Source organism: Lathyrus oleraceus, chromosome 6 (genome assembly GCF_024323335.1).
Source record: "Lathyrus oleraceus cultivar Zhongwan6 chromosome 6, CAAS_Psat_ZW6_1.0, whole genome shotgun sequence".
Classification (NCBI taxonomy): Eukaryota; Viridiplantae; Streptophyta; class Magnoliopsida; order Fabales; family Fabaceae; genus Lathyrus; species Lathyrus oleraceus.
In genome coordinates this window covers 326,386,111-326,411,991 of record NC_066584.1, presented here as the reverse complement: position 1 = coordinate 326,411,991, position 25,881 = coordinate 326,386,111, and the positions used below count along the sequence as shown (strand labels likewise).

Here is a 25,881-nt window from a genome sequence, read left to right as displayed (position 1 = left end):
TAGTTCATATTGATGTTTTGAATCTATTTCCATGAAAAAGAACATGAGAATGAGTAGTAAGTAATAAGATCTCATTTTCAATACATAGAGTATATTTACATATCACAAATCCAAACTTCTTCGCAGTCAACCAAGTCCGCCACATTCCGTCAAAGTGGACGGTATGGCCCATGGCCTAAATCCGTCAAATTAGTCACAAGATCATGGCACCTTGTCAAAAGGCATATCATCTTCTTTGATATGTTAATGGCAGTTCTGGTAGTAGACACATCCGTGTTTATAAAGTTGGTAGTATTTCTCGATGCCATGTCGAAATTATGCAGATCATGTGGTGTACTTTTAACAAACTGAGAAGGAAATGGAAGAATAGGCAAAGATGGTTGAGAATTGACCTTTTGAACGTTCTTAGTGTTAGAATCCATAGCAACACGAGAATGTGAACAACCATCAACTAATGGCTCTCCCCTACTACTTTTTCCGCCAGCTAACATGAATTTTACACGTTGTGTCCCTTTACCACTGTGTCGTTTACCAGTTTCCCGCTCTAACTTATTACCGGTAGATTTCTTCAGGATGGATTTGAGCTGGTTTATTGGCTGTGAAAGAGGTTGTGGTGCAGGATCCTTAATGTGCTTTGTGGCATGATCAATGTCTTCACTAGCCTTAGCAACTTCAGAGATATTATGCGAAGAACGTTCCAATGCCCTGAGGAAATACCTCACACCAGCAACGCCAAATAAGGATTGATTTGCTACAGAAAATGTATATGCTGCTTCTGCGTCGTCCTTATGCATGAAAACAACTCGACAAGCAGACAAATTCGAAAAGACACGGAGACTTGATTTGTGTATACGCCCAAAACGACCAAACCTTGCCTTCAACTCCGCAATAGATGGAAGAGGTGCCATGGGAGGAAAATAGATGGCCAGCTCTGTCGGTTCAAACCGCTCAGTTAGCTGCTTAACTTCCCTGGTCGAGTTTGGTTTAACAATCTCAGGTGGAACATTGGTGGCTGCCTTCTTCTCTGCATCCGGTGCCTTTAACTCCTTGATATTCTTCAATCTCTTCGCGTTAATTTCTTCTCGGGGGTCAGCGAGAGCCCTTTTTCGTGCAACTTTGTTTGAATCATCAGGCTGAATGATTTGTTCTACAGGCTTAACAACCAGTGAAGCACTAGCATGATCATTGGTAGCATGAACTTCAGGAACTGCATTCTTTGTTGGTGGTGACGACAAAGCCAAGCTTTTCTGGTAAGTATGAGATCTGAACCGCAAAAAGAACTTGATAACAAATGAAGGCGTTCTTCCATTAATACCATGAAAATGATCTAAAGCAATCGCTTTCAATTCATGAAGAAGCTTACTACACACGCGTGGCTGCTTACTGGCCGAAAGATCCACCTTGCTTGAAGGATGTACAGATGTTTCAGAAGTTGAAGGCTTCTCCACATGGTCTAAGGTAGATTGTAAATTTGAACTCTTTCTTTTTTTTATAACAGCAGAAGTCTCAGAATTCAAATCATCTGCACATCGCTTTTGAACATTTATCTTCTTCGGCACGCCATCAACACTAACTTCATCCGTTGAAATCAGAAGTTCATCACGAGGTCGTGATAGTACTGTATTTCCATCATGTTTAACATCAAAACAAGTTTTGCTTTCAAGATGAATTCGACGAGATGTCTCATCAATTAAGCTTGGCAGTGCCATAACCACAAGCCTTTTATTAGCAACAGCAATAGGTTCAAATCTTTTGGTTTTTTCTTTTGAAAATTCTTTTCCCTTCTCGCGAAGATTATGTGTAGAATCGAAAGTAATTTCTTCTGATACAAAACCACTGTCATTTGGTTGAACCTTATCTTCAAAAGCTACTTTAGATTTTATAGCTGAACCTGCAGAACCTGCATCTTCATCTTGAGGATTAGGAATATACTTATGCTTCATGACATTGTTCTCAGCCTTAACAGATTTTGAACTGTTCTCAGCACCCAAAGTTTCTGTCTCCACCACTGGACGATTCAAAGAAACTGGAGAACAAAGCAAAATAACCATAACCATTAGAAGAAAAAAAGAAAAAGGAGTTATAAATAAATTGGAATTATTAATACACATGTTTCTAAACTATTTCTCAAGTTCATATATTTAATGTAGAAATTAAAAGATACCTATATATTTAATGTAGAATTATAAGGATACCAGGTTTTTATGTAGCCTTTTCTTTGAATTTGATCCTTAATTTAGACTCTTTTAATTGTAATTTAATTAGATAAATAAATTCAGTTGTATTTTTTAATTTTAATAAAATTAAGATGTAATTTTAAATTTTAAATCAACCTTAATCCTTGAATAATCTAAAAAATAATAATCCTAATTCAGTTTTAAATTTTAAATCCAACTTTTTTTTTGCTTATTCAATATAATATACTTATTGCTTATTAAATATAATTTTAAATTTAACTTTGAATTTAATATTTATGTATCGTATCCAACGTATTTTTATTGCTTGTTCAATACAATATATAATATATTTTAAAAAATTCCATGTTAGCTTTAGTTGTAACTAAATATTAAAATAATGTGAAAAGAGGGCTAGGGTTTAAAATTACGGGAGACAAAACTATGTCCGAGAGGCTTTGAAAACGTCTTTCCTAGATTTTCGTATATAGTGGGCCACTTATATGTCTGACACCCTCAATTTTTTTTAATATAAAAAATAATTTATTTTATTTTTTTATTAATAAAAATGTTGAAATTTTCTCTCTCTGGGAGATTTACTTGCATTTTTAAAAAAATTAAAATTGAGAATATTAAGATTATTAATAAAATGTTGAAATTCTAGCAAAAAAAACTCAGCAGTTAATAAAATAAAATTGAGATTATTTATAAAAAAAAATCTGGTATGCATGTTTACAAATTTTCCTAGCTTTGTAAAAAATTAAAAAATGAAACAAGAAAAAAATTAAAAACAATTTTTAAAAATCTGAAAAATGACCATATAATTATCGACATTTTTGAAAATACAATATTTGAAAAATGATTATCAACATTTTTTAAAATTGTTAATATGATGTATTTTTTTTACTAACAAATTCAAAAATACAAATAAAAATATATAAGATACTGTGTTTTTTTTAAAATATCGATAAAAATACATCTAAAAAGTTTTGAACGTTTCAAAAATGAGGTTATCGAACATTTTTATCTGTTATCTTCAGATTGTGGTTCCTATTGATCTTGAAATAAATAAATAAATTGAATTGATCCTTTAACTTAACAACTTACTAGTTAGTTCCATTCAATTTAATTTAAGTGACGTTAATTAGATACATCTGATTCCATTTTGGCGTCTTATTCTTTTTTTACTAGCCTTCACAAAAAAATTATTGTCGAACAAAATTAGGATTTTCCCAATGAACTTTTCAATTATTTTTTAGTTAAAAGTTTTCTTTGTTTTTGCTCCACTCTCAATCTTCCATTTATCTATGTAGCATAACGGAGACAAAACTTAGGGCTTTGAGCATCATTCTTCTTCCAAAATTCAGGTACAGCTTCCTTCTTCCTTTTATGCTATAATTGTTCTTCATTCTCCAACAATTTTTTAATTTGAATTTGAGTTTAAACCCTAATTTTTAATTTTTCACCTAAATTGAATATTGAAAAGAGTGTACTATATCTAAAAAAATGACATTATTGGAGCTACTTTAGGTGAGAATGGAGGCAACTAATTGTTTACATCAGGTAAGAGCATGAGAAGGGATTTAGAGTGGAATAGTTTATTTGGCCTAAAAAGGAAAATGATCCATGATGAAAATAAGGGTGGAGAGCGCTTGGAAGAAGCAGGTCTCCCAAAACGTAGAAAGAAAAGGGCCTAAAGAACGTCAGTTGGGCTTATGCCCAAAATCAACGACATGTCTCATGTAATACATGCGGTTTTTGAGGTGTCTTGGGAGAAACCGTCGAGAAATGTGAAAGGGGGAGTTGTTCCTCTCGCAATTGAGGGATGACTTTGTCATTTCCGCTCCACGCTTCTGGGAAGAGTGGGAAAATTGTCTCCTTGCTTTCTAGTCCATGTTCAGATGATCATCTTGATTCGAGGATAGAAATTAGGGATCACAAATTTTCAATAGACACGCACAGAGAAATAGTCTCTCATCATTCTTGCGTGAGTAGGCTTTCACCTTCTATTGAACATTTAACAAGTATAATGGGCATTCATCATGGGGTCTAGTAAAACTAATAAAGAATCAAGCTCTTCTCGTTGGAGATACATTCGACGGGCCATGTCATTTGGTGACGCACCTGCCATACTCGCACCAAGTTCGAGAAAGTCAAAACCTAAAATAGTTTTCTCTTGCAAAGGATGCCACAGGTATACACCCTCATGACAACAGCTCAGCAGATGGCATATCCTATGATGGATTTGAAAGGCTCTAGTTTGATCTAGTTTCAAGATTTGTTAATAAGACTTTCACGCGAGCTCGTGCAAGTAAAGGGCCATATATCCCTCATGATTGTATTCGGGATGAATGAGAACGCAAAGATGATCAACGTCAAATATGTTATGATAGACGTTGCTTCTTCATACAACATTATCATGGGGCGCCCTGCCCTCAAAATTTTGGGTGTCACCTTGTTGATCTTATACCTACCTAAGTATGTAGTATGTATTCCCCGACAGGAAGGTAAAGCTAATCCAAGGTGATCAAGAGATCGCCCAAGAATGTTATCAAAATAGCCTCAGGATAAGGAGGGCGGAGATGGTCGCAACCGTCGCTCTGCAACCAGAAGCACAAGAAGCAAATTCTATGAACTTGGATCCCAGGATAGACCCCGAGAAAGAAAGAGTGACACCCACAAAAGATCTAAAGGATGTCTATATCGGGTCACAAGATTTCCAAATCACCAAGTTAGGTACCCCCTTGACTGAAACTGAAGAGGAAGATTTGATCGCCATACTCAGAAAGAACATTGATTATTCGCATGGACCACTTCGAACATTCTTTGGTATAAGGCCAAGGTAGTATGGCATTGTCTCGCTATAGATTTTGTTGTTGAAATTCATGATTTCAAAATTGAGATTAAATACCCAATTTGTCTAACTAATGTGGTCTTGGTTTGAAAGGCATCAAATAAATAACGGGTGTGTGTCGATTTCACTAATTTGAACAGAATATGCCCTAAAGGTTTGATTCCATTACCCAACATTGATTGACTCGTTGACTGGTCCTCTGGTCACAAGACTCTAAGCTTCATGGACGCCGACTCTAGTTATAACTAAATAAAGATGGAGTTTCTCAACGCGTCCAAAACGACGTTCATGTCCAACCATGCCAGTTAGTACTAAAATGGCATGTTGTTTGGATTGAAAAACAAGGCATCGTCTATCAAAGGCTAATGGATATGGTATTCTCGTATCAAATGGGGCGGAATCTGCAGGTTTACATCGACAATTTTCTTGTGAAAACCCATGAAGAAAGAAATGTATAATCTTTGTGTTTGTTAATAAGTGTATAATTTACGATGAAGATAGTTACGATAGATCTGCTCATTATAAAAGTGTTAGTGAGAAGAAAGGCGGGAACCAAAACTATGGAAAACCTTATGGGGCTCCAGCTGATAAATGAAATTGGAAGGCTTTAGGTGGGAAAAAGACAAGTGGGGGAGGCACTCCTACTTTTGTCAAATGTTGTAGTGGTAAAGAGATGGGCCATCATGCTAGTGAATGTAAGAGTTATGGTCAGAAATATTTCAAGTGCGGGAAGTCGGACACTGTATTGCTGATTGTAAGAGTAATATGCTGACTTGTTTCAACTGTGGAGAACTAGGGCACATTAGTACTTAATGCCAGAAACCAAAGAAAGCTCAGTCTGGAGGAAATTTTTTTGCTTTGAGTGGAGAAGAGACTACTAGATTTGATAACTTGATTCGAGGTATGTGTTTTATTAATTGTGGTTCTCTGATTACTATGATTGACACGGGTGTGACACATCCGTCCATATCTCTTGATTGTGCTAGAAAGTTGAATATACAAATGTCGTATATGGTTGGGAGTATGGTCATTGATACCCTGCTAATGGTTCAGAGACTATTTTGTGGGTTTATCTGAATTATACGTTGACTATTTATGGTAAGAACTTTGGTATTAACCTACTTTGCTTAACTGTTAAGTCAACTTGATGTTATCTTAGGAATGAATTGGTTGGAGTTCAACCATGTTCATATCAATGGTTTTGACAAGTCCTTGTTGTTGTCAGAGTTTAAAGGTAAATATCAGATGTTTATGCCTGCTAAGGAAGTGGATGAGTCCTTAATGGATAATGCATGTGTGTTTATGACGTTGCTTCTTTGAAGACTGAAGGCAAAATTGTGATTGGTGATCTACCAATAGAGTGTGGTTTTTCAGAGGTGTTTCCAAAGGATATTAGTGATTTACCGTCGTAGCGCAAAGTTGACTTCGGCATAGACATAGTACCCAATACTAGTCCTGTGTTGATGGCACCTTATCGAATGTATGCTTCAGAGCTGAGTGAGTTGAAGAAACATTAGAGGATCTGCTTGAGAATAAGTTTGTTAGACCTAGTATTTTGTCGTGGAGAGCGCTTCTGTTATTGGTTTAGAAGAAAGATGGTAACATGGGGTTATGTGTTGATTATCAACATCTGATGGATCAATTAAGTGGTGCTTGCGTGTTCAGTAAGACTGATTTGAGATCAGGTTATCATCAGATTCGTGTGAAACCATAAGATATTTTGAAGACTGTATTTAGAACTCGAAATTTATCACCACGAGTATTCAGTGATGTCGTTCGGTGTGTCTAATGCGCCAGGTGTATTCATGAAGTATATTAATAGGATATTCCATCCTTACTTGGATTAGTTTGTGGTTGTGTTCGTCGACGATAACTTAGTGTATTCCAAGACAAATGAAGATCATGTTGAACATCTGAAAGTTATCTAACAGACTTTCCAAGAGAAGAAGTTATACGCTAAGTTGTCCAAGTGTGAGTTCAGGTTGCGTGAAGTGAGTTTCCTTGGTCATGTGATTTCTAGTGGTGGTATATCAGTCGAGTCGTCTAAAGTAGATGTCGTGTTGCAGTGAGAGACACCGAAATTTATTACTGAAATCAGGAGTTTTCTGGGTTTGTCTAATTACTACATAAGGTTTATTGAAGACTTTTTGAAGTTACCTCTACCTTTGACCCAGTTGACTCGAATAGGGCAAGCGTATGTGGGATGTTCAGTGCGAAGAGAGTTTTCAAGAACTCAAGAGGAAATTAACGTCAATGCCAATTTTTGATTTTGCCAAGTCTGAGTGAATCTTTTTTGTGTGTATTATGATGCTTCGAAGTTGGATTTTGGTGGTGTACTTATGTAGAATGGTCAGGTTGTGGCTTATGCTTCGAGACAGTTGAAGTTTCATGAGAGGAATTATCCTACCCATGATTTAGAGTTGACTGATGTGGTGTTTATGCTTAAAGTTTGGAGACATTATATGTTTGGCTCTAGATTTGAAGTGTTCATCGATCATAAGAGTTTGAAGTATTTGCTCGATCAAAAGGAGTTGAATATGAGGCATACGAGATGACTTGCATTTCTGAAGGATTATGATTTTGGTTGGAATTATCATCTCGGTAAAGCCAATGTGGTTGCAGGTGCTTTTAGTCATAAGTCCTTGCATATGTTAGAATTAGATTTGATTGAACAGTTCATGGATCTTAATTTGGTGTGTGGGATGACTCCTAACAGTGTAAAGTTAGGTATGTTGAAGTTAACTAATGATATTCTCGAAGAGATCATATAGGGTCAAAAGTCGACTTGGGATTTATTGATCGACTGATGTTGATCAATCAAGATAAAGAGGTAGATTTCAGAATTGATGAGAATGGGGTTATGAGATTTCGCGATAGAGTTTGTGTACCAGATTTGTCAGAGCTTAAAAGAATTCTTTATGAAGGTCACATTAGTAGTTTAAGTATTCATCTCGGTTCTACTAAAATGGATCAATATTTGAAGAAGATTTTTGGTGGCCAGGAATGAAGAAGGATGTTGCTGAGTTTATTTATTCTTGTTAGAAGTTGAAGATCAAGCATCAAACGGCGGCAGGATTGATGTAATCGTTGGGCATTTCATAGTGGAAATGGGAGAGCATTGTTATGGATTCCGTGACGAGCTTGCCTAAGACTTCTAAAGGAAGCGATATGATTTGGGTTGTGGTGATAGGTTAAATAAAATGGCTTATTTCATTTCGATAAAGATCAATTATCCTTTGCAGAAGCTAATTGAGGTGTATACCTAACGGATTCTCAGTTTACATGGTATTCCTTCGAGTATTGTTTGAGATAAAGATTTGAGGTTCACTTCGAGGTTTTGGGGAGTTTGTAGGAAGTCTTGGGAACTAAGTTGTTGTTGAGTTCTGATTATCATCTGCAGATGGACGGTCATACAAAGAGAACCATTCAGCCGTTGGAAGATTTGTTGAGAGCTTGCGTGTTAGAGCAATGAGTTAATTGGGATACTTACTTGTCATTGATTGAGTTCTAGTATTGGAATAGCACATTTTGAAGTTTTGTATGGTATGAGATGTAGGACACTTTTGTGTTGGTATGATTTTGGTGAAAGTGTTGTACTTGGACTAGAAATCGTTCAGCAGACTACTGAGAAGATCAAGATGATTCAAGAGAAGATGAGACATTCACAAAGCCCGACAAAAGAGTTATCATGATAAGAGGAAACTATGATTAAATCATAATCAAAATACCATAAAACGTCTTACACTATCAAATCAAAAAATTTCTCCACTATTGGCCTCAAAATGGCAATGGGCCAATAACTGCTAATAAAAAAAACCAAAAGCATTCCTTTAAAGGCAGAGAACTAATGCAATAGCCAAAACAGAAAAAATGGAACCGACTCAGAGGAAGAAGGAGATCATGTGTTCTTAAGAGTCACTTAGGTGACTGGTGTTGGTCGTGCTTTGAGATCCCTAAAGCTCACGTCGTGTTTCATTGGTCCTTATCAGATTTTGAATAGAGTAGGAGAAATGGCCTATAGAGTTGCTTTACCACCATCTATTTTGAATCTTCACGGTGTGTTTCATGTGTATCAACTTCGAATGTATGTTTCAAATTCGTCACGTGTGATTCAAATGGATGATGTGCAAGTGAGAGATAACTTGACAATGGAGGCATCACCATTGCGAATTGATGAGAGAGAAGCGAAACACTTGAGAGGTAAAGAGATTGTATTAGTGAAGGTAGTAGGGAAGACCTACTGGAGGAAACATGACGTGGGAGCTAGAGAGTCATATGAGGGAGTCTTATCCTGAGCTTTTCCATTAAGGTAATTTTCGAGGGTGGAAATTCTATACGTAAGGGAAAGTTGTAACGCCATGAATTCAATTAATTTATTTAATTGAACTTTTATTACCTTTATTTAATTATTTAAGTGATTTAGAATATTTTTTATTATTTATTTTGGTGATAAAATGTGTTATATGGCTATTTGGCAATTATGGGTATTTTTGGAAGATTTATAGAGAGTGGTAGGAATTGATTGGAATTATCAAGTTGATTTTGAGTGGCTAAAATATAGGAAAATAATATGGTTGTGAGAGATTGGATGGAATTTGAATTAATAGAAAGTCAGGGTAAAGTGTGATAATTAGAAAGGAGTTGAGGCCAAATTGTAATTATTAAATTCAGAAATTAGATTTATTATTAAAAAGGGGTTAATTGAGCTTATTTGTGTCCGTGCGTAGAAACTGATAGAATTAAAAAAAAGTGGCAAAACAAGGGTTTGAGAGAGGGGGAGAAAACCATAGCAAAGCTTAGAGCTTTAGTTAGAAAATCAAGTAAGGAAAACTACTTGAATATAAGTGTATTACATGAAATGTAGAGAGGGATCATCACCCTCCTCTAGGTTTTACTCACTATTGTTGTGTTTTCATGAGTTTGATGATAATTATGTGAAATCCATGTTATTTGTCATGTTTAATGTGTAAATTCATGCTCTGGTTATTATTGAATTTGGTGTATATTAAATGAGAATGAATTTCAATGTTATCCCTACCATTGATATGTAATTGGTTTATGAATATATTCTTAAATTCATGATTAATTGATGAAATTGGACATTAATCGATGTGTAAGTGATGGTTTGATTACTGTATAATATGTATATATTATTTTTTTTGTGAATTATAGTATTGGGGGTGAAATTAGAGCTTCGAATGAACTCTCATGGCCAAAAATGCAGGAATTGACTATTGCATCAGCGTGGTGGGGGTCACGAGCATGAAAGGCTACACGTCATGCCTTTAGGTTAGTTGACGGTCGTCAAAGGGGTGACGGAGAGACTGTCATAATCTCTAGGCAGGATTTTCCTGTCGATCATCACAGGGGTGATGGGTGAGGAAGGAAAGGGATGACGTGTTGGGTAACGGTCGTCACCTAGGTGACAACCTGGTCATCGTGGCTTCCAATGATCATTTTTTAGCGATCGATTTAGTTTTCGATGCAGTCTTCTCGTGTTGTCAATGTTTAACTATTGTTTTAGGGTGTTTGATGTGATTAATTAATTATGATGGATTATTATAATGATGAAATGATAATTGAACTAATTGCATAATTATAAGTGGTGAGTTATGATTACGTTTATGAGTTGTGTTATCGCGAATACAATTATATGTTATGAATGTAATTGTATGTGTTATGTTGAGGTATGTAGTTCAGAAGCGGGGACTACTATATATGTTATATTACATGTTTATGGTTAAAAGTGAGATCATAATTTTTGTAGTTGTTGCATTACTTGTATGCCATGCATCATATTGTGTCGATATGTTGAAAAATGTGAGTCATGGGTTAGAAAGTGGGGGGGACATGTGATCATCCCGAGTTCAAAAGTGGGGAATCGAGGTTCAGAAGTAGGGACACGGATTGATTGAGGAACCATTGTTAAGTGGACGAGATCAGTAACAAACCTCTGACGTCCAAATTGGTATCACACCATATAGTCGAGTTGTGAGTCACATTATATACATAAGGCCGTGTAATTGAATGTGTGTCGTTGATTATGTGATTTAAGTTATCCTGGCATTATTTTACACTGTTAATATTTGTGTTGATTTATACATTGTTCTACAGATACTCTGGAGGGATAAATGTTGTTATGAGTTGGAAGATGGTCTTGGAGCTTTTCTTTGTTTATTTTATTATTTATCGTTGTTTAGTTGGTTTAGTGTTCTAATTTATAACGTTGGGGAACGGGGAATTTTATTTATTTTGAGTTAATCGTTGGATTATGTTGATTTTATTAAGTATTTCAGTTTGATGAGATAGACAAAGTTTATGTTATTTATTTTGAGTTCCGCTGCGAGTTTTCAAATTAATTGGAAAGTATGCATGTTATGTTTAAGTAGCATCCTAAAATGTGGATTTCATCCTTTTATTTATGAGTCGGAGTTTTAGGGTGTTACACTCGTCGTTTGTATGAACCTCGTCTTAAAAATGGGTGATTTGAGTCTTAGAGTCAAGAGCGACTCGTAGATGATTGCAAACCAGGTCATCGAAGAGTATCAGCCGAAAGACACCTAACTTATCAGATATCTCGTAAAGCTACGAATTATCTAATTGTTTTAAAATAATTGAATGATATATGTACTCGAGACAAAACTCAAGTGAATCTCCTCTCAAAACTCGCTAGTACCAAGAAACCTAGTCGTAACCAGACGATCATACAAGAGAGTTTAGTTGCCCTTAGTATTAAAACAAAATAAATAAACACCATCAAAGTCGCCAAGCCCTATAGTCGAATGGCGCCCATAGTACGCTTTGGCCCTTTCTATAAAGCAATATACAATGGACCTTCATTGAAGGATCTTTGTCATCCTACGAGGCAATACACGTTGAACCTTCACTGAAGGATCTTTGTCGTCCTATGAGGCAATATACAATGGATTAATGGATCATTAACTTTGTATAAGACAATATATGTGGGACCCTTACTGAAGGATCAACACCTAAGAAACTCTACGCTTGAGGAACTCACCTCAAGCGAGAACTAAGGGACAAACTATGACAAACTCAAACAACATGAAATTAGTTGCAATAAATGCTTCAAAACGCGAAAAGCATGATTGTCAAATAGGGTATGCGTATAAGCAATACTTGGGGAACTCACCTCATTAAGTGTTCCCTGAGTGACTCTTCTCTAACTTCGCTTAAGGGATTCGTCCCAAGTATTTGCTTGAGTTAGATCATTTTGCGCTTTTCAAGATCTCGTGCTTAAGAGATTATGGACTAGAATAATTTATTGTGCCTAAAAGTGAAATGATTTATGATTGAATAAGGGTAGCTAGTGCTTGAAAAAAGTAAGTCACCCAAAGCGTACAAAGTAAGGTGGTCGTCTAAATAGCATTGAAGGTCACCTAATTAGGCTTAAACCCAAAACTAACGGCATGTCTCATGTAATACATGAAGCTTCTAAGGTGTCTTACGAGAAACTATCAGGGAATGTCAGAGGGAGAAATTGTTCCTCCCACGATCAAAGCATGACTTGCCCTTTTCTACTCCAAATTTTCTTCCTAGAGGATTAGGAAAGTTGTCTTTTGACTTTCTAGCCCAGGTCCAAGTAATCCTCTCTAAATGTCTTGCTCCCAGGATAGGGAAAAGAGAGGAATCATGAACTTTCAACAGACACACTAAGAAAGAGTCTTATGTCTTCGGGTAGGCTTTCACCACTTCAACTCACCTTAAGCACACTTGAATTTGCCAAAGGTGAGGTAGTCACCCTTATTGCACTCTAGCAAGCACATATATCATTTGTCATTCGCTAAAGTCACACAGTAGAGTCTCTAATAATACATTTGGCAAGTTTTCGCCTTTTATGGTACATTTATCAAGTACAAGAACGATTTAGATTAAGGTTAAGGTAAGGTTTTAATTAAGTGAGGTTATTACCTAATTCATTTCCTTGTTTTTACTATTTCTTGAAGTATGTTTTTCTGAACCCTTGAAGTTTGCATTGTTGTAGAAATGCTTGGTTGAATTGTTAGCTTCATGGTATATCATTATAAAGTTTGGATGGAAATTATACATGAGCATTCCATAATACATGTCAGTGTCAGATGGACTCAATTATTGACTTTGACTACCAAATTTTGATGAAAAAAGACTAACTTATAACTAGTTAGTCAAACTAAAGAACTAATAAGAATCTTTTTTTTAACAATATTAACCTCGACTAAAATATAAGGAATAAAAAACGTTTTAGCCTGAAAATTATCCTTTTCAATCAAAAAAACATTTTTGTGGTTGTTATAAAAATATTATAGTGGCCTTTTTTTAAAAATAAGATTTTTGTTGCTCTCTTAAGCATTAAAAAAATTCTATCATAAGAGTACAATAATCAAGTTACAAACTTCAACACACACAACTTCAAATTACAAACTAGTTCAATGATTGCAATCCAAAATACAAGCTAACAAATTCTAAATACAAATTAAATAAATAACTTGATAGTCCATTTAAATTACTTGTTGTTCACTCAAATGACTTGATAAACAAAATAAATAAATTCTAAATTCAAACAACTTCTTTCACCTTCATTATTGATTCACATTAAAAAAAACCTAAATTCAAACAATTCCATTGACCTTTCATTTCACCTTCAAACTAAATTTAATTTTAGATTGTTTTCTTAATTCATGATGTCATGTCATTATTATTAACTCCAATTCCAGTCATATATATAATCCAACAATATCCAAAAATGGCAACATACACATAACCCATACATGATTAGTTTTATAATGACAGTTGATGTACTTCGTGCATTTGTACTTGGAAATCAATCACCTAGTGTTTTCTGATCCAATTTTAGGTACATATCAACTTTAGTGGAACTCAAACAACTACTAAATTGATAAGTACCCAACCATTTATATTATACTAAAATGTGACTTAAATGAAACGGTAGACATTAGTATTTCCAATATATCTTTGGTCATGCGTGAAATGACATAATGAGTATAATATTTTGTTTGGGAACCATAAATGTATAATGAAGTGGTGAAATACGGCTTTGGTATAGTGGAGCAAACTTTTGTTACAACGAAGAAGAGGTGGACCTGTAAGATTAGGACTACAACATCCAAGTCAATTATTGAGTCAAAAGCATTATGAGTGGAAATGAATTGAATATTTAAAATGGTGTGATCTAGTCTTTATATAGCATGAGCGGTTAAAATTATCCACGGGTAACTTGACCCCTTATGCAAATAATTGTCTGATTAGATGTCAACTGTGAGAGATGATGGGGTGATTTTGTGCTTTCAACAGAGATGAAGGTCCACATGTTCGATGTGCCTTCCTCTTCAACGCTTGTTATTGGACTTGTGAGCCTAGGACAGTTGCCCCAAAGCTCTTTTTCCTAGTCATAGAGCGAGGGTTTTACCAGGTTTGTCTTCGGTTCAGGATCAAATGGAAGGAAGCAGATGAGTCTTGATAGGACGTTGATGTCTTTGAAAGGGTGCATTGGATTCATTCATCGTGATTAGCAACGCTTCCCATGTACGTCTCAACATGTGTCCTTATGTTTAACGATAATGATTCGTTTTAGTACTAGGGCTTTTGAGTGTTATTGAACAATATGCGGAAAAATCTCGATTGTTGGTGATGCGGATCGCACTTCTCAACGTCGAGGATCAGACGATTTGCCTTCCCTGGGAAATATATAAGGAGTTATGGGTCATCGTTTTCATCTTCTCAAGGTAATGTTTGAGTCTGAACTCTCTTTTCTTTTCGTGTATGATTACCTTATTGGGGTTTATATAGAGGAGAGCCATGAGTTTCAATTCTTTATGCTTTGGTGAATTCTATTGTTATACACGGCTTTTGGCAGGGTGTGAAGTTTATATTTGCGTTGGCCTTGTGTTTTTCACATGGAGAACCTTCAACACATAACCCGAAAAGCAAGGAGATAACTCTGCTGAGTGGGTGGATTAAGAAACGTTATATACCATTTTCGCCTTCGTGTGTGAAGGAGGCCTAGACAAATATCTAAAACATGTCTTTAGTAAAGTGGGTCCCCCCTTAGACTAGGTAATGCTTCCTCTAAAAAAAAGGATAAGAAAATTTGCAAAAAGTATTATGGGTATTTTATTGCTCTTCACGATGTCTATTTTCTTTAATAGGTTTTTGTCTCCCATTGAACGACTTTGAAATGGGCATTTTGTACAACCTAGCCATCGCTCCTTCACAAGTACACTCGGTATGTTGGGCTTATATTAAAGTCTTCCAGTGTTGGTGTGAATACAAGAAAGGTGTATTATCTTTGACACCATTCTCACACATTTTTAAAACACAACGAAATTATGTTGATTTAGCCCAGGGGTAGGGTATGATCTCCCTTAGGCGTAGTACCAAGATATTCAAGGTTTATTCGAAAAGCATGAAGCACCTCAAGGACGAGGACTTCCTGATTAGCCCTCTAACCAAGGTGGCTCATGCTAATATCTTCAACGAGTTGCCACATCAATGTTCAAACAAGTTAAGGCGACAAAGTCACTTCTTAGTGAATGATGGGTCTTAAGTCTATATATTGGATGACTTGTCCCATATAGAAATTTACATGAAAAGAAAATTTGTAGCCTTCTTTAAAGAATTAGGCTATAGGGTTACCCTTTTTTCTGCGGTTGATGTAAGCCAAGCTTCATGGAGAATCATGCATATGTCCCCTACTAGTCTTATCTTGGTTACCTTTCTTGTCTCGATTTTAGTGGAAGTTCGAGGCTCTCTGGATCAAGTTGTAATAGAAAGTATTATACGTTTGTCGTTTTTCGAAACTAGAGGGAGTCATGTTACTATGCATTTTGTCAAAGTAACTCAAGGGAAAGGGTTGTATATTCGACATCGAACACTCGATCAAGATTTAGGTAGGCTTAGTCCTGGTGTCTATACAAAATCAAACATGGTTGTATTGTCTCCTTAGCTTTTAGCTCATCTTTGTCCTTGATTGACTAGGGAGTGTCGATCCTCCATTCTTGAGGAGGAGTGTATGTGTTTTTCAAGGAATGGTGAGGTCGTTCATGAAGAGGAATTGGCTAAACTGGCGTACCAAACTCGTCGGACATCGACTGTGTTGGCCTTTGGTGTTATTGGATTAGGAGATATCTTATTGCCTGATTATGTTGGCCTTTAAACCATATGTGACCTTAATATTGAGGTAATCCTTACCTTATACACAGGTTTTGATAAGTTGAGTTAAGCTCAACCCAAACTATATAACTATATGTTGTCTGATGTGGGCTTATAACAATTGCAAATATGCTTCGCTTGATATGCATTAGAAGAAAAGAAGTCCACAAAGTATCGAGTCTTTCCCTATATAGCTAGAGATAATTGGCAATACATATGTCTATCATTTTATTTGAGTCTTTTAATACAAATAGTCAGATACTAATCAATTTTGTGATTATTTGAATTATACAATTGTTAAAGTGTTGATCCAAAATCCAAAATTGGATAAGAAAATTCAAAATAATTAATTTACAAATACAAGTTGGTGAAATGCAACTACTCAAAACATAAACAATAGTTTAAATTGTGTATGTTACAATTTTTAAAAATGGTTAGATTTTGTATTATGGATACTGTGAATAATAATAATGGCTTTGGCATATAAAAGTCAATAAAGTTGTTTAAATTTTAAAATCATCGTTGTTTATTAAATCATTTGAGTGAATTATCAAGTCATTTAATTGAACTATCAAATCATCTAATTAATTTGTATTTATAACTTTTTTTATATTTTAATTAGTTATATTTTGAAATACATAAGTTAATTAGAGATTTAAAATTATATATGCTAAAGTTGGTAATTTTGAATTGTTAGAATTTTGAAATCGCTTTGTCGAGAAGTGGCACAGAGTTAGGATATAAAATTGCATATCCCATGTGTTGATGATAAAAAGGAAATTAGTTGAGGTTATGTTCTAGATATTTGATTCACATAACCTTTCTTATTCTTAAAAAAGAAAATGTGAGACAAAATGATAAAAACAATTTTTGTTGATGATTTGGTGTAGAAAAAATAGAAAATGATAGGATGAAAAACACCATTGACTTTCCTTGTCAGTGGAAGAGCAACAAAAGCAATGGGTGAACGGTTGTGTTTAATGCAAACAGAGTTCAACCAATCCCGGTTCATGTATCTTTGGTTCATGTATCTCTAACATCGTCTTCGCAAATTCACCTGCCTGTTGTTGCCCCCGAAACCCCTACGGCCTTAGAAGCCCATTTTGCCCTAGAGGGTTTCTTATGAGCCCCCTTAGACCTTTCATTGCTTGCTTTGTATCCATATCTTGTTGCTAGACACATATGGGACTGAAAGGTAGCATAAATCTTTTAATTACTCTTTTAAAACATTTGTGTTATAATATTTGAACTGATTAACGATGTATTTCTTTTTTGCAATACTGTGATGCGTTAAAATTTATCAGTCATTATAGGAAGGTTGCAAAGCTGGTGCAGTCTAATAAGCCATGATTTCAGGATATCACGCAATTATACGTCGCAGGATTTATACAAGAGTTTTATGGTTATATTAACCATGACTTATTGTCTACTTTGTGGAGAGATGACACGCAGAGACATCATTTCATCTTTTAATCAATGAGACATTCAACACAGTTGATGATGTCTCATGCCTCTTATATCTTATGGTCTAGGGAAAATTGTTAAACTACTCAAGAATCAACAAACATGAGGCATTGGATATGATGGTGACTTATTTGAGAGTTGAGCCGAAAAAAGCTCAGCATGAGTTAGATGACACTAGAGAATGTTATTGCTCTTGTCGTTGTACTCCACAAGAATGTTGATGAGATTTTCGAAGCAATATGTCATATGATGTATGTTGTGTGTCCACTCCTTGTCCATGGAGTAAGGTATACGGCTACATCAAATAGTTTTATAATGTCACATTCTTCCATGACACAAGATGAAAAGGAAGATCCTTTGAGACCAACTCATCATTAGATCTTAGAGGAGAAGCTTGCAAGGGCACACCATGTTGTTGATGTGTTACCAATATGTCAAAGCATTATGGCACTCCTCAAATGGCCACTCTATATAACATCTTAGCAGAGGCACCACATGTGTTGCAGCATCGACGACATTGGATGAACATGGACACTAAATATAATGGAGTTATATTTTGTATATTTTAACACTTTATATTATGGATTGTAGTTAGATTGAATATGACATTTATATATATGCATTAATTTTTCTATTTTGAGTTTATTACTGAATTATAAATGTGTATCATTTATCATGGGATTGATTTATAAATGACTTATAATGTAAGGTTTATTAAAAAAATGACAAAAAAATTCTAACTTACTTCAAAGGGTGTAAAATAATGCCATAGGGTTAATCCAAATGTTAGAATCTAGACCTATGATACGATGATTGGAATCTAGGTCAATTTTTGACAAATGGGATGGCTCAATCATTAAATCATTTTGTTGTAGATTGGATGCGTTTGAATTTTAAAATTCAAAATATAAAGTGAACATTTTAGGGTTTCCATAATGTGTAATCACTACATGGGATGTAATAATGATCACCATTTATTTTTTTTATTAATGCTAAGATTAATGCAGTCAAGGAATACTTAACCCACCTTATGGATTATTATCACTCCCTCGTAAAAATGCAATAATACCTCCGAATTTCAGAGAAGCATCTCTGAACGCGTCCTAAATCCATTAAATTTATGTGTAAGTGAGTTTCACCCTTAATTTGTCCACACAAAAAATTCAGGAAATATCCTTCAAAAATCTGAAAGTAAACTTCTGAGAGTTCTTGAAGCTTGTTATTCCATTTGTTCACAAATTTACTGCAGTGACACGCACGAAGAACAACAATGACAACAAATCTCTCTCCCAAAAATGCTTCTACATTTCCATTTCAATCTTTAAAAAATTAACCCAACAACTAAACCTTTCAATATTTATTTTTAGTGGACATTACCAAAAATGAACTTCAACTAATGGATCATTTGACCATAAAATACTGGTATTATTTACCCGAAAATGAAGATGAATAAAGTAGCATGAGGTCTAGGGAAGAGATGACGATGAACAGTAGCACAAGAATTCAAAAACAAAAATTGAATGAAAATGCAAAAGAAGTGGTAGGTTCCAAAAATGCATTTCCGGAATAAATGTAATCATAGAATTGGGACGTGACTCAAATGAATGAATTTGATGTTCATGAGATGCGTCCGAAGATGTGTTTTCGAAATCATAGGGATATTTTTGGATTTTTCATTGGATGTTTTTTTACCATTTAGGATGGAATTAGTAAGTTAAAAGTGAACATAAATGAACAGGAAAGTCTATTTTGGTGTGTCCAACGTGATTCCATTAGTGAATGAATTAGGGGGGAAATTATGATTTCATTTTCACCTTTTAATTCAAAACTGCCACATTTTTTAAGTCTGTTACTTAATATCCACGGATTTGTAAAGGAAACATTTAAAACATTTATTGAACACAATGTGACAGATACACAGCTTGTGTGTGCTACCAGAGATTCGTCACACTAATTAAGATTTCCTTCTATCTTTACTATTATGTAAATATTTAACTACTTATTAGATGATTAAAGAAGATAATTAAAGGGACCAGACATAATGAAGAAAATTTTGAAAAACGGCACTCGTATAAGTCTAAGGAAGGCAAAAAGTCAGTTTGCAAAAAAAAAACATATAATGATATCCAAAAATAAAGTAGAAGATGGGAAAGAGCATATACCGCCGCTAGCAGAATAACACTGAGGCTGAATAAGCTGATTAGCCTGGGGGCTAGAAGATGACAGTAACTGATTTTCAAAAGCTTTGACATAAGTCCCATCGTCCAACTTAAACACTGCCTGTCGAAGAGCAAACACAGCAGCCTTGTTCTTGGAGAAGCTATAGCTTTGAAGACCACCGCCATATGGAGCAACGGCCAACTGCTTGATGAAAGCAACTGTTTCGGCAGGTCCAAAACCATTTTTTTCCTTCATGGTCTGAGCTTTGGAATAGATTCCAGGGTCATAGTCTGGCACGTGAACGTAAAAGTACCCTTCAACATTGGTGGGGCAAAATTGAATAAAGATAATCTCAAAGTGTTGCATCATTTTTTTATTTTTTTTATTTATAATTTAAATTGAAACTTAAACAAATTATAAAGTTATATAGATTCCAATAGTATGGTTTTAAATGAGTATATGGATGTGGCCTTTAGCAGTTAACACGAGAACAAGAAGAAAAAAGAAAACTCATTTTGATATATCCCATATGAATGCAAATTCACAACCTTTTTGGTGAATATATAAAAAGGAAAGAGAAAACCTATTTTGATCTATCCTATGAGAATGTAAATTCGCAGCCTTTTTTGCAAATGCTTTGAGAAAATATACAGTTTTCATTTTTTGTTTCCACTAGTAATTAAAAACTACCATATTGTTTTCAATTGGTAAAGTGCATCCAAAGATTTGAATAGGAAATACTGAAAACAACATGACAGTTAAGCAAATTCTGTGTGCTAAAACAGAGATTCTTTACTATAATTGAGATTTTCTCCTATCTTTACTAGAATATAAAGATCTAACTGATTAGATGATCACAATGTGTTATATCCGTTTTTTATTCATTGATTCAAGTTGAAACTTAACCAAATTATGAAGTTGTATAGATTCCAATGGCATGGTTGTGGTATCTCAGAGAGATAGAGGAACTAAGAAAGGATAAAAGATTAAAGTAGCCATCAGCAGTTAACACGTGAACAAAAGAGAAAACCTGTTTTGATTTGTCTTATGTGAATGTAAATTTGCAACCTATTTTAATACATTCAGTTTTCAGTTTTTTGTTTCCCCTGCTAATTCAAAACTACCACATTGTTTTCAATCTGTTAACTATATCCAAAGATTAGTATAGGAAATATTGAAAACAACATGACAATTACAGAAATTCTGTGGGCTAAAACAGAGAGATTCTTTACTATAGTTAAGATTTCCTCCTATCTTTACAAGAATATAAAGATCTAACTGATTAGATGATTAAATAAGAAAATAAAAAATAAAAAACTTCAATACGCTACCTTTCAGTTGAAAACTAATCTAACCAAATCTGCCACATTCGTAACCGAACCGAACCTGTTAGAATTCTCAATGTTGCCCATGACTGAAATCTATGAGAAATATTACATTTGATTGAATGAATCATTAAACTGAGCTAGATTTATTTTGTCTTAGATTTGTTATGACATGCTACTATTGCAGGTTAAGCTTGGGACTGACTGACACACGTCAGTCAGCTTGTTAGGGTGGCTCAACTGTTTCTAATTGTGTGTCAATTAGTTACAATTTGGTACAGGGTTCTACTACAGTACATTAGGCCTAGAGTAAGCTCTTATAAGCTTGCTGTAAGTTAGAATCGATCTACTCTTTCAACAATCCCCCACAAGCTAAAATGGGTGTGAATTGAGTAGAGTCACACACAATTAGCTTGACCCCGAGATCATCAAATCTTGAAGGAAGCAAAGCTTTGGTGAGAATGACCAGGTACTCGACTGACTCTGAGTTGCTGGTTGAGCACATTTTCTCTCAGAGAATAAGTACAATTTCATGTGCTTGATATGGGCATGAAGAACAGGATTGTGAGGAAGGGCAATGGTGCTCATATTGTCACACAATGGTGGCAATGGGGTAAGGGATACCCAACTCAATGATAAGTGATTGAAGCCAAAGCATTTTTGAGGTAGCAAATGCAAGGCTTCAAAATTCTACTTTAGTGCCTTTGAGATGGTGTGGTTTCTTAGCCCTCCATGAGAAAGTTATAGGACCAATGAAGACACAAGCACCAGAAGTTGATCTTCTGTCATCAAAATCAGAACCCCCGTCAGCATCACAATAGGCCAATAGAGGAAAGGTATGGTTGGTGATAGGCTTTAAGTGGAGTCCTCGTATGATGGTACCTTTAAGATACTTGAGGATCCTTTTGACTGCAATCCAATGTGACTCAAGGGGTTGTTGACATGAATTGACACACTTTGGTTACAACAAAACTGATGCCATGTTTAGTAATTGTAACATACTGTAAGGCACTTTCAATAGACCTATAAAGAGTGAGATCAGAAAATGGGTCAAAACCATCATTTGAGAGCTTAGAACCAGCAACCCTGTGAGAGGGGAGTGACTTTGCTTCTTGCATATTGATTTTGGCAAGGAGATCTTTGATGTAATTGCCTTACTTGCCTTGTGTAAGAAGTAAAGAGTTCATGGTGATGGGTTTAACCTTTACACCTAAGAAGTGGTCAAGGTTGCCTAGTTCTTTCAAAGAGAAAGCAAAGTTTAATTGTGTGACTAGTTGTTGAATTATATTATTGTTGTTGCCTATGACAATTATGTCATCCACATACACCGACATGTATATATAAGTTTCTAGCTTAAAATAGATGAAAAAGGAGGGATCACATTAGCTAGCAGGCAAACCAAACATAAGTAATTGACCTCGAAGTTTCTCAAACCATGTTCAAAAGGCATCATAGGAATTTGAATGAAATTAGGGTAGACTAGCATGAAGAAGGTAGATGGTTGAGGCATTCCACAAGGCATGTGGCCAAAACATTGTCGAAAGTTGTAAGGTCAAGGCATGGGCTTGAATTGACTTTCCAATGCATAAATGAATTTTGATGAAGTTTGTGTGGTATCAGATAACCAGGGAAAGTTATAGGAATTACTATGTGAACTTTGTGAACTTGGAGGACGAGTTATATGAGGCATGTGGTCCTTCTTGAAGCAATGGAAACATATGGAAGCAACATGGTCAAACTTGTGGCATACTTCACACTGAATAGAGCTACGACCACTGGAAACATATGGAAGCAACATGGTCAAACTTGTGGCATACTTCACACTGAATAGAGCTACGACAACTGTGTTATCTACCATGAAAACCCCAATGAGACTTGTCGCCTCTCTCACCAAGTAATTAAATGAGTTTCTTTGACTTAATGTCATCAAAATCTGATGAGACAGGCTTAGTATTGTGATGAAGAGTGGGAGATGAAGATTGACTAAAGGCAAGGATAGTTCCTTGAACCTTTCAAGGCATGCTTCATGTCCAAGAAGAAGAGTTTTAACTTCTATAGATACGCAGACAAACTTCCCACTAATCAAGGATATAGTGGACTCAAAATCTTGAGGTAGTCCTTCAGGTATGACATCTAAGTGTTCCTGATGTGAGGTTGACTGATATTGACTCACCAACCTAAGTGTTCACGGTGTACGTAGTCCTTCATGTATGACATCTAAGTGTTCACGATGTGAGGTTGACTGAGGTTGATTGAGATTGCATGAATGAAGCTTATGATTGAACCAATTTTCTGCAGGAACTCAACATTTGAGCAACTTTCAAGCCTTGTGTGTGTGTTGAGAGCACAAAAGGCGTAATTTGGCATTAATATGCAATTGAAAATACGCATGAACTTTATCCCAGAGTTGCTACAAGTGCCTGCATCCTATGACACAACATAGCATATATGAAGCCAAGCAAGCACAAGAGTTGGTCATGTTGCTTCCAAACTTCAAATTCTTTGGAGATTGAGTTTTAATCTACATTTGCAATTATTATCAAGATAATGATGGAGCTTGTGAGCTTTGGTCTCTAGCTCGACTTACTGGCACCATATTAGTTCTCAGCATCGAGCTTCCCGTAGATAGCAAAAAATGAAGGATGTAAGGAAGAAGAATGCAGTAACATCAATGGCGTTGATGGTCGCTTGGGTGTGTGCATTGCATCAGAGCTAATGGATGATGCCACTGGACCGTTGTGAGGCTAAATTGATATCATGTTAGAGTTCTCAATGTTGCTCACGATTCTCTTAGATTCTATTAGAAACATAATGCTTATTAGATTGAATGAAACATTATGCTTGTTAGATTGAATGAATCATTACACTAAGTTAGATCTATTTATAAATCCTCTTTGTGACTTACTATAGTAGGTTAAGTTTGGGACCAAAATGTGAAAGTCGGTTTAGTAGGGTGGTTACAATTGTTTCCAACTGTGTTAGACAGTTTTCCAGTTTGTTATAGGGTTCTACTTCGGTACATTAGGTATACATTAAGCTCTAACGAGCCTGATGTTAGTTAGACTAAATCTTAATCTACTCATTTAATAAAACCTAATAAAACTTTGAAGAAGTGTATAGGTGATAGTATAAAGGCAAAAGGTGGGTATTCACTAAAAAACATATGATATCTAAAATTAAAGTAGAAAATGATAAAGAGCATATACCACTAGCAGGATGATTAAGATGTTGAACAAGAGGATTAGCCTTAGGGTTAGAAGGGTGCAATGGTTGCCCTCCAACAGCCTCAACATTAGTCTCTCTATGCATTTTAAACACTGATTGTCGAAGAGCAAGCACAGCAGCCTTATTCTTAACAAAGTTACAGCTTTTGCGATCGACGCAATGTCGAGCAATAGCCAATTGCTTCATGAAAGCAAGTATTTCAAGGGGTCCAAAACCATTTTTTTCCTTCCTTTTTTGAGATTTGAAATGCATTACAGGTTGAACAAGGGGACTGGCCTGAGGATTAGAATGACACAATGGCTGCGTTCCAACAGCCTCAGCATGAGTCTCATCATGCAGCCCAAACACTGCTCGTCGAAAAGCAAAAACAATGGCCTTACTCTTAGCAAAGTTACAACTTCTGTCATCGCCACCATGTGGAGCAACAGCCAATAGCTTGATGAAAGCAAGTGTTTCGGAAGGTCTAAAATCATTTTTTGCCTTCCATATTTGAGCTTCAGAATAGATTCCAGAGTCATAATCTGGCACTTGAACAGAAAAGTACCCTTCAACACTGGTTGGAGCAAAATTATCAGGGTTCCTACATCTACACATTAGGCCAAGAGCACTTCTCCTACTTGCTTCATCAACTGCATCATCCACTGCATTGGAGAAAGATTTTGAGTTTAATTGCTTTGATTTCTCAGCAAAATTCGCATCAAAGGGGATAAGTTGAGTTGGATCAAACCAACGGTAACTACTATCACCAAAGAAAGCCACCAACACAAACCCCTCCTTCTTTGAAAGTCGCGCTGAAGAAGATGCAAAAGTCTCATTGTATATGAATCCAGGCCACCACGGGTACGATTTCACCTTCCCCCAAACCAAATCCCCAACTTCGAAATTGTGTCCTAGATTCCTCGCCATTCCACTATCTCTCTCAAAACCTACACAATCATCAAGTTCAGATAACAAGACTTACCATCAGAACCACGAAATCTGACTAATTAGGTTGCTTTACCTGACACGTGAGATTCAGCGTGGTTGTTGATTAGGTCGAACCGATCAACGGCGGAAGTTGCGGTTGCAATTCTCGCATCGTCCTCGGAAAAAACCCTAACCCTAGACTTTTTCGTCGAATTGAGCGCTGGCAACATGAAAATGCGTTCGTCGCAAGGCGAACCAAGCTCCGACGACGACATGATAGCTTGACGGTTATGGAGATTCGAACCAACTAGCGGCGGTTTGGTATCTGTGACGGTGGGTCGTGAGTGAAGATTAAAGAAGGAGATGGGAAATGGAGAAACTGAAAAAGAATAAGAAACCGGAAACGTACCATATGTGTGTGAGATGGAAAATCTTCTCCCTGTGAGAGCAGAACGAGTGAGCTTGTGAATCTAAAAGTTGAATTAGAAGTTAAAAGGCATGCTCGGAGAGAATGAGTGATAGCGGATAAATGCTTTTGAATTTGGGATTCCTACTTCCTCGCCATTTTTCTATTTATTTTTTTTTGCAAAGATTATTATTAGAGATG

At 35.7% G+C, this 25,881-nt stretch overlaps 1 protein-coding gene across 2 annotated transcripts; it reads right to left on the bottom strand.

The window, feature by feature from the left end:
- Nucleotides 1-25,881, bottom strand: LOC127098168 (PWWP domain-containing protein 1). 2 transcript variants are annotated; one of them, XM_051036677.1, is made up of 5 exons: nucleotides 25,684-25,881; nucleotides 25,369-25,599; nucleotides 24,350-25,294; nucleotides 19,821-20,132; nucleotides 1-2,026 (listed from the first exon to the last, which is right to left on the bottom strand). In XM_051036677.1, exons 2-5 carry the CDS (start codon nucleotides 25,547-25,549, stop codon nucleotides 150-152), a joined length of 3,315 nt encoding a protein of 1,104 aa, XP_050892634.1. In that variant the 5' UTR covers nucleotides 25,550-25,599; nucleotides 25,684-25,881; the 3' UTR covers nucleotides 1-149. The 2 variants fall into 2 exon arrangements, with proteins under 2 accessions (XP_050892634.1, XP_050892635.1); XM_051036678.1 differs by having other exon boundaries at nucleotides 19,821-20,108; nucleotides 25,684-25,879.

What these genes read in the sequence shown, in the direction of transcription:
- LOC127098168 (XM_051036677.1), bottom strand. Translation starts at nt 25,549, where the DNA reads ATGTCGTCGTCGGAGCTTGGTTCGCCTTGCGACGAACGCATTTTCATG. An exon ending in TCTTAATCATCCTGCTAGTG is followed by an intron (nt 20,133 to 24,349) that starts GTATATGCTCTT and finishes CCAATGTTGAAG; the next exon opens with GGTACTTTTACGTTCACGTG. An exon ending in GTGTTATTCTGCTAGCGGCG is followed by an intron (nt 2,027 to 19,820) that starts GTATATGCTCTT and finishes TTTGTTCTCCAG; the next exon opens with TTTCTTTGAATCGTCCAGTG.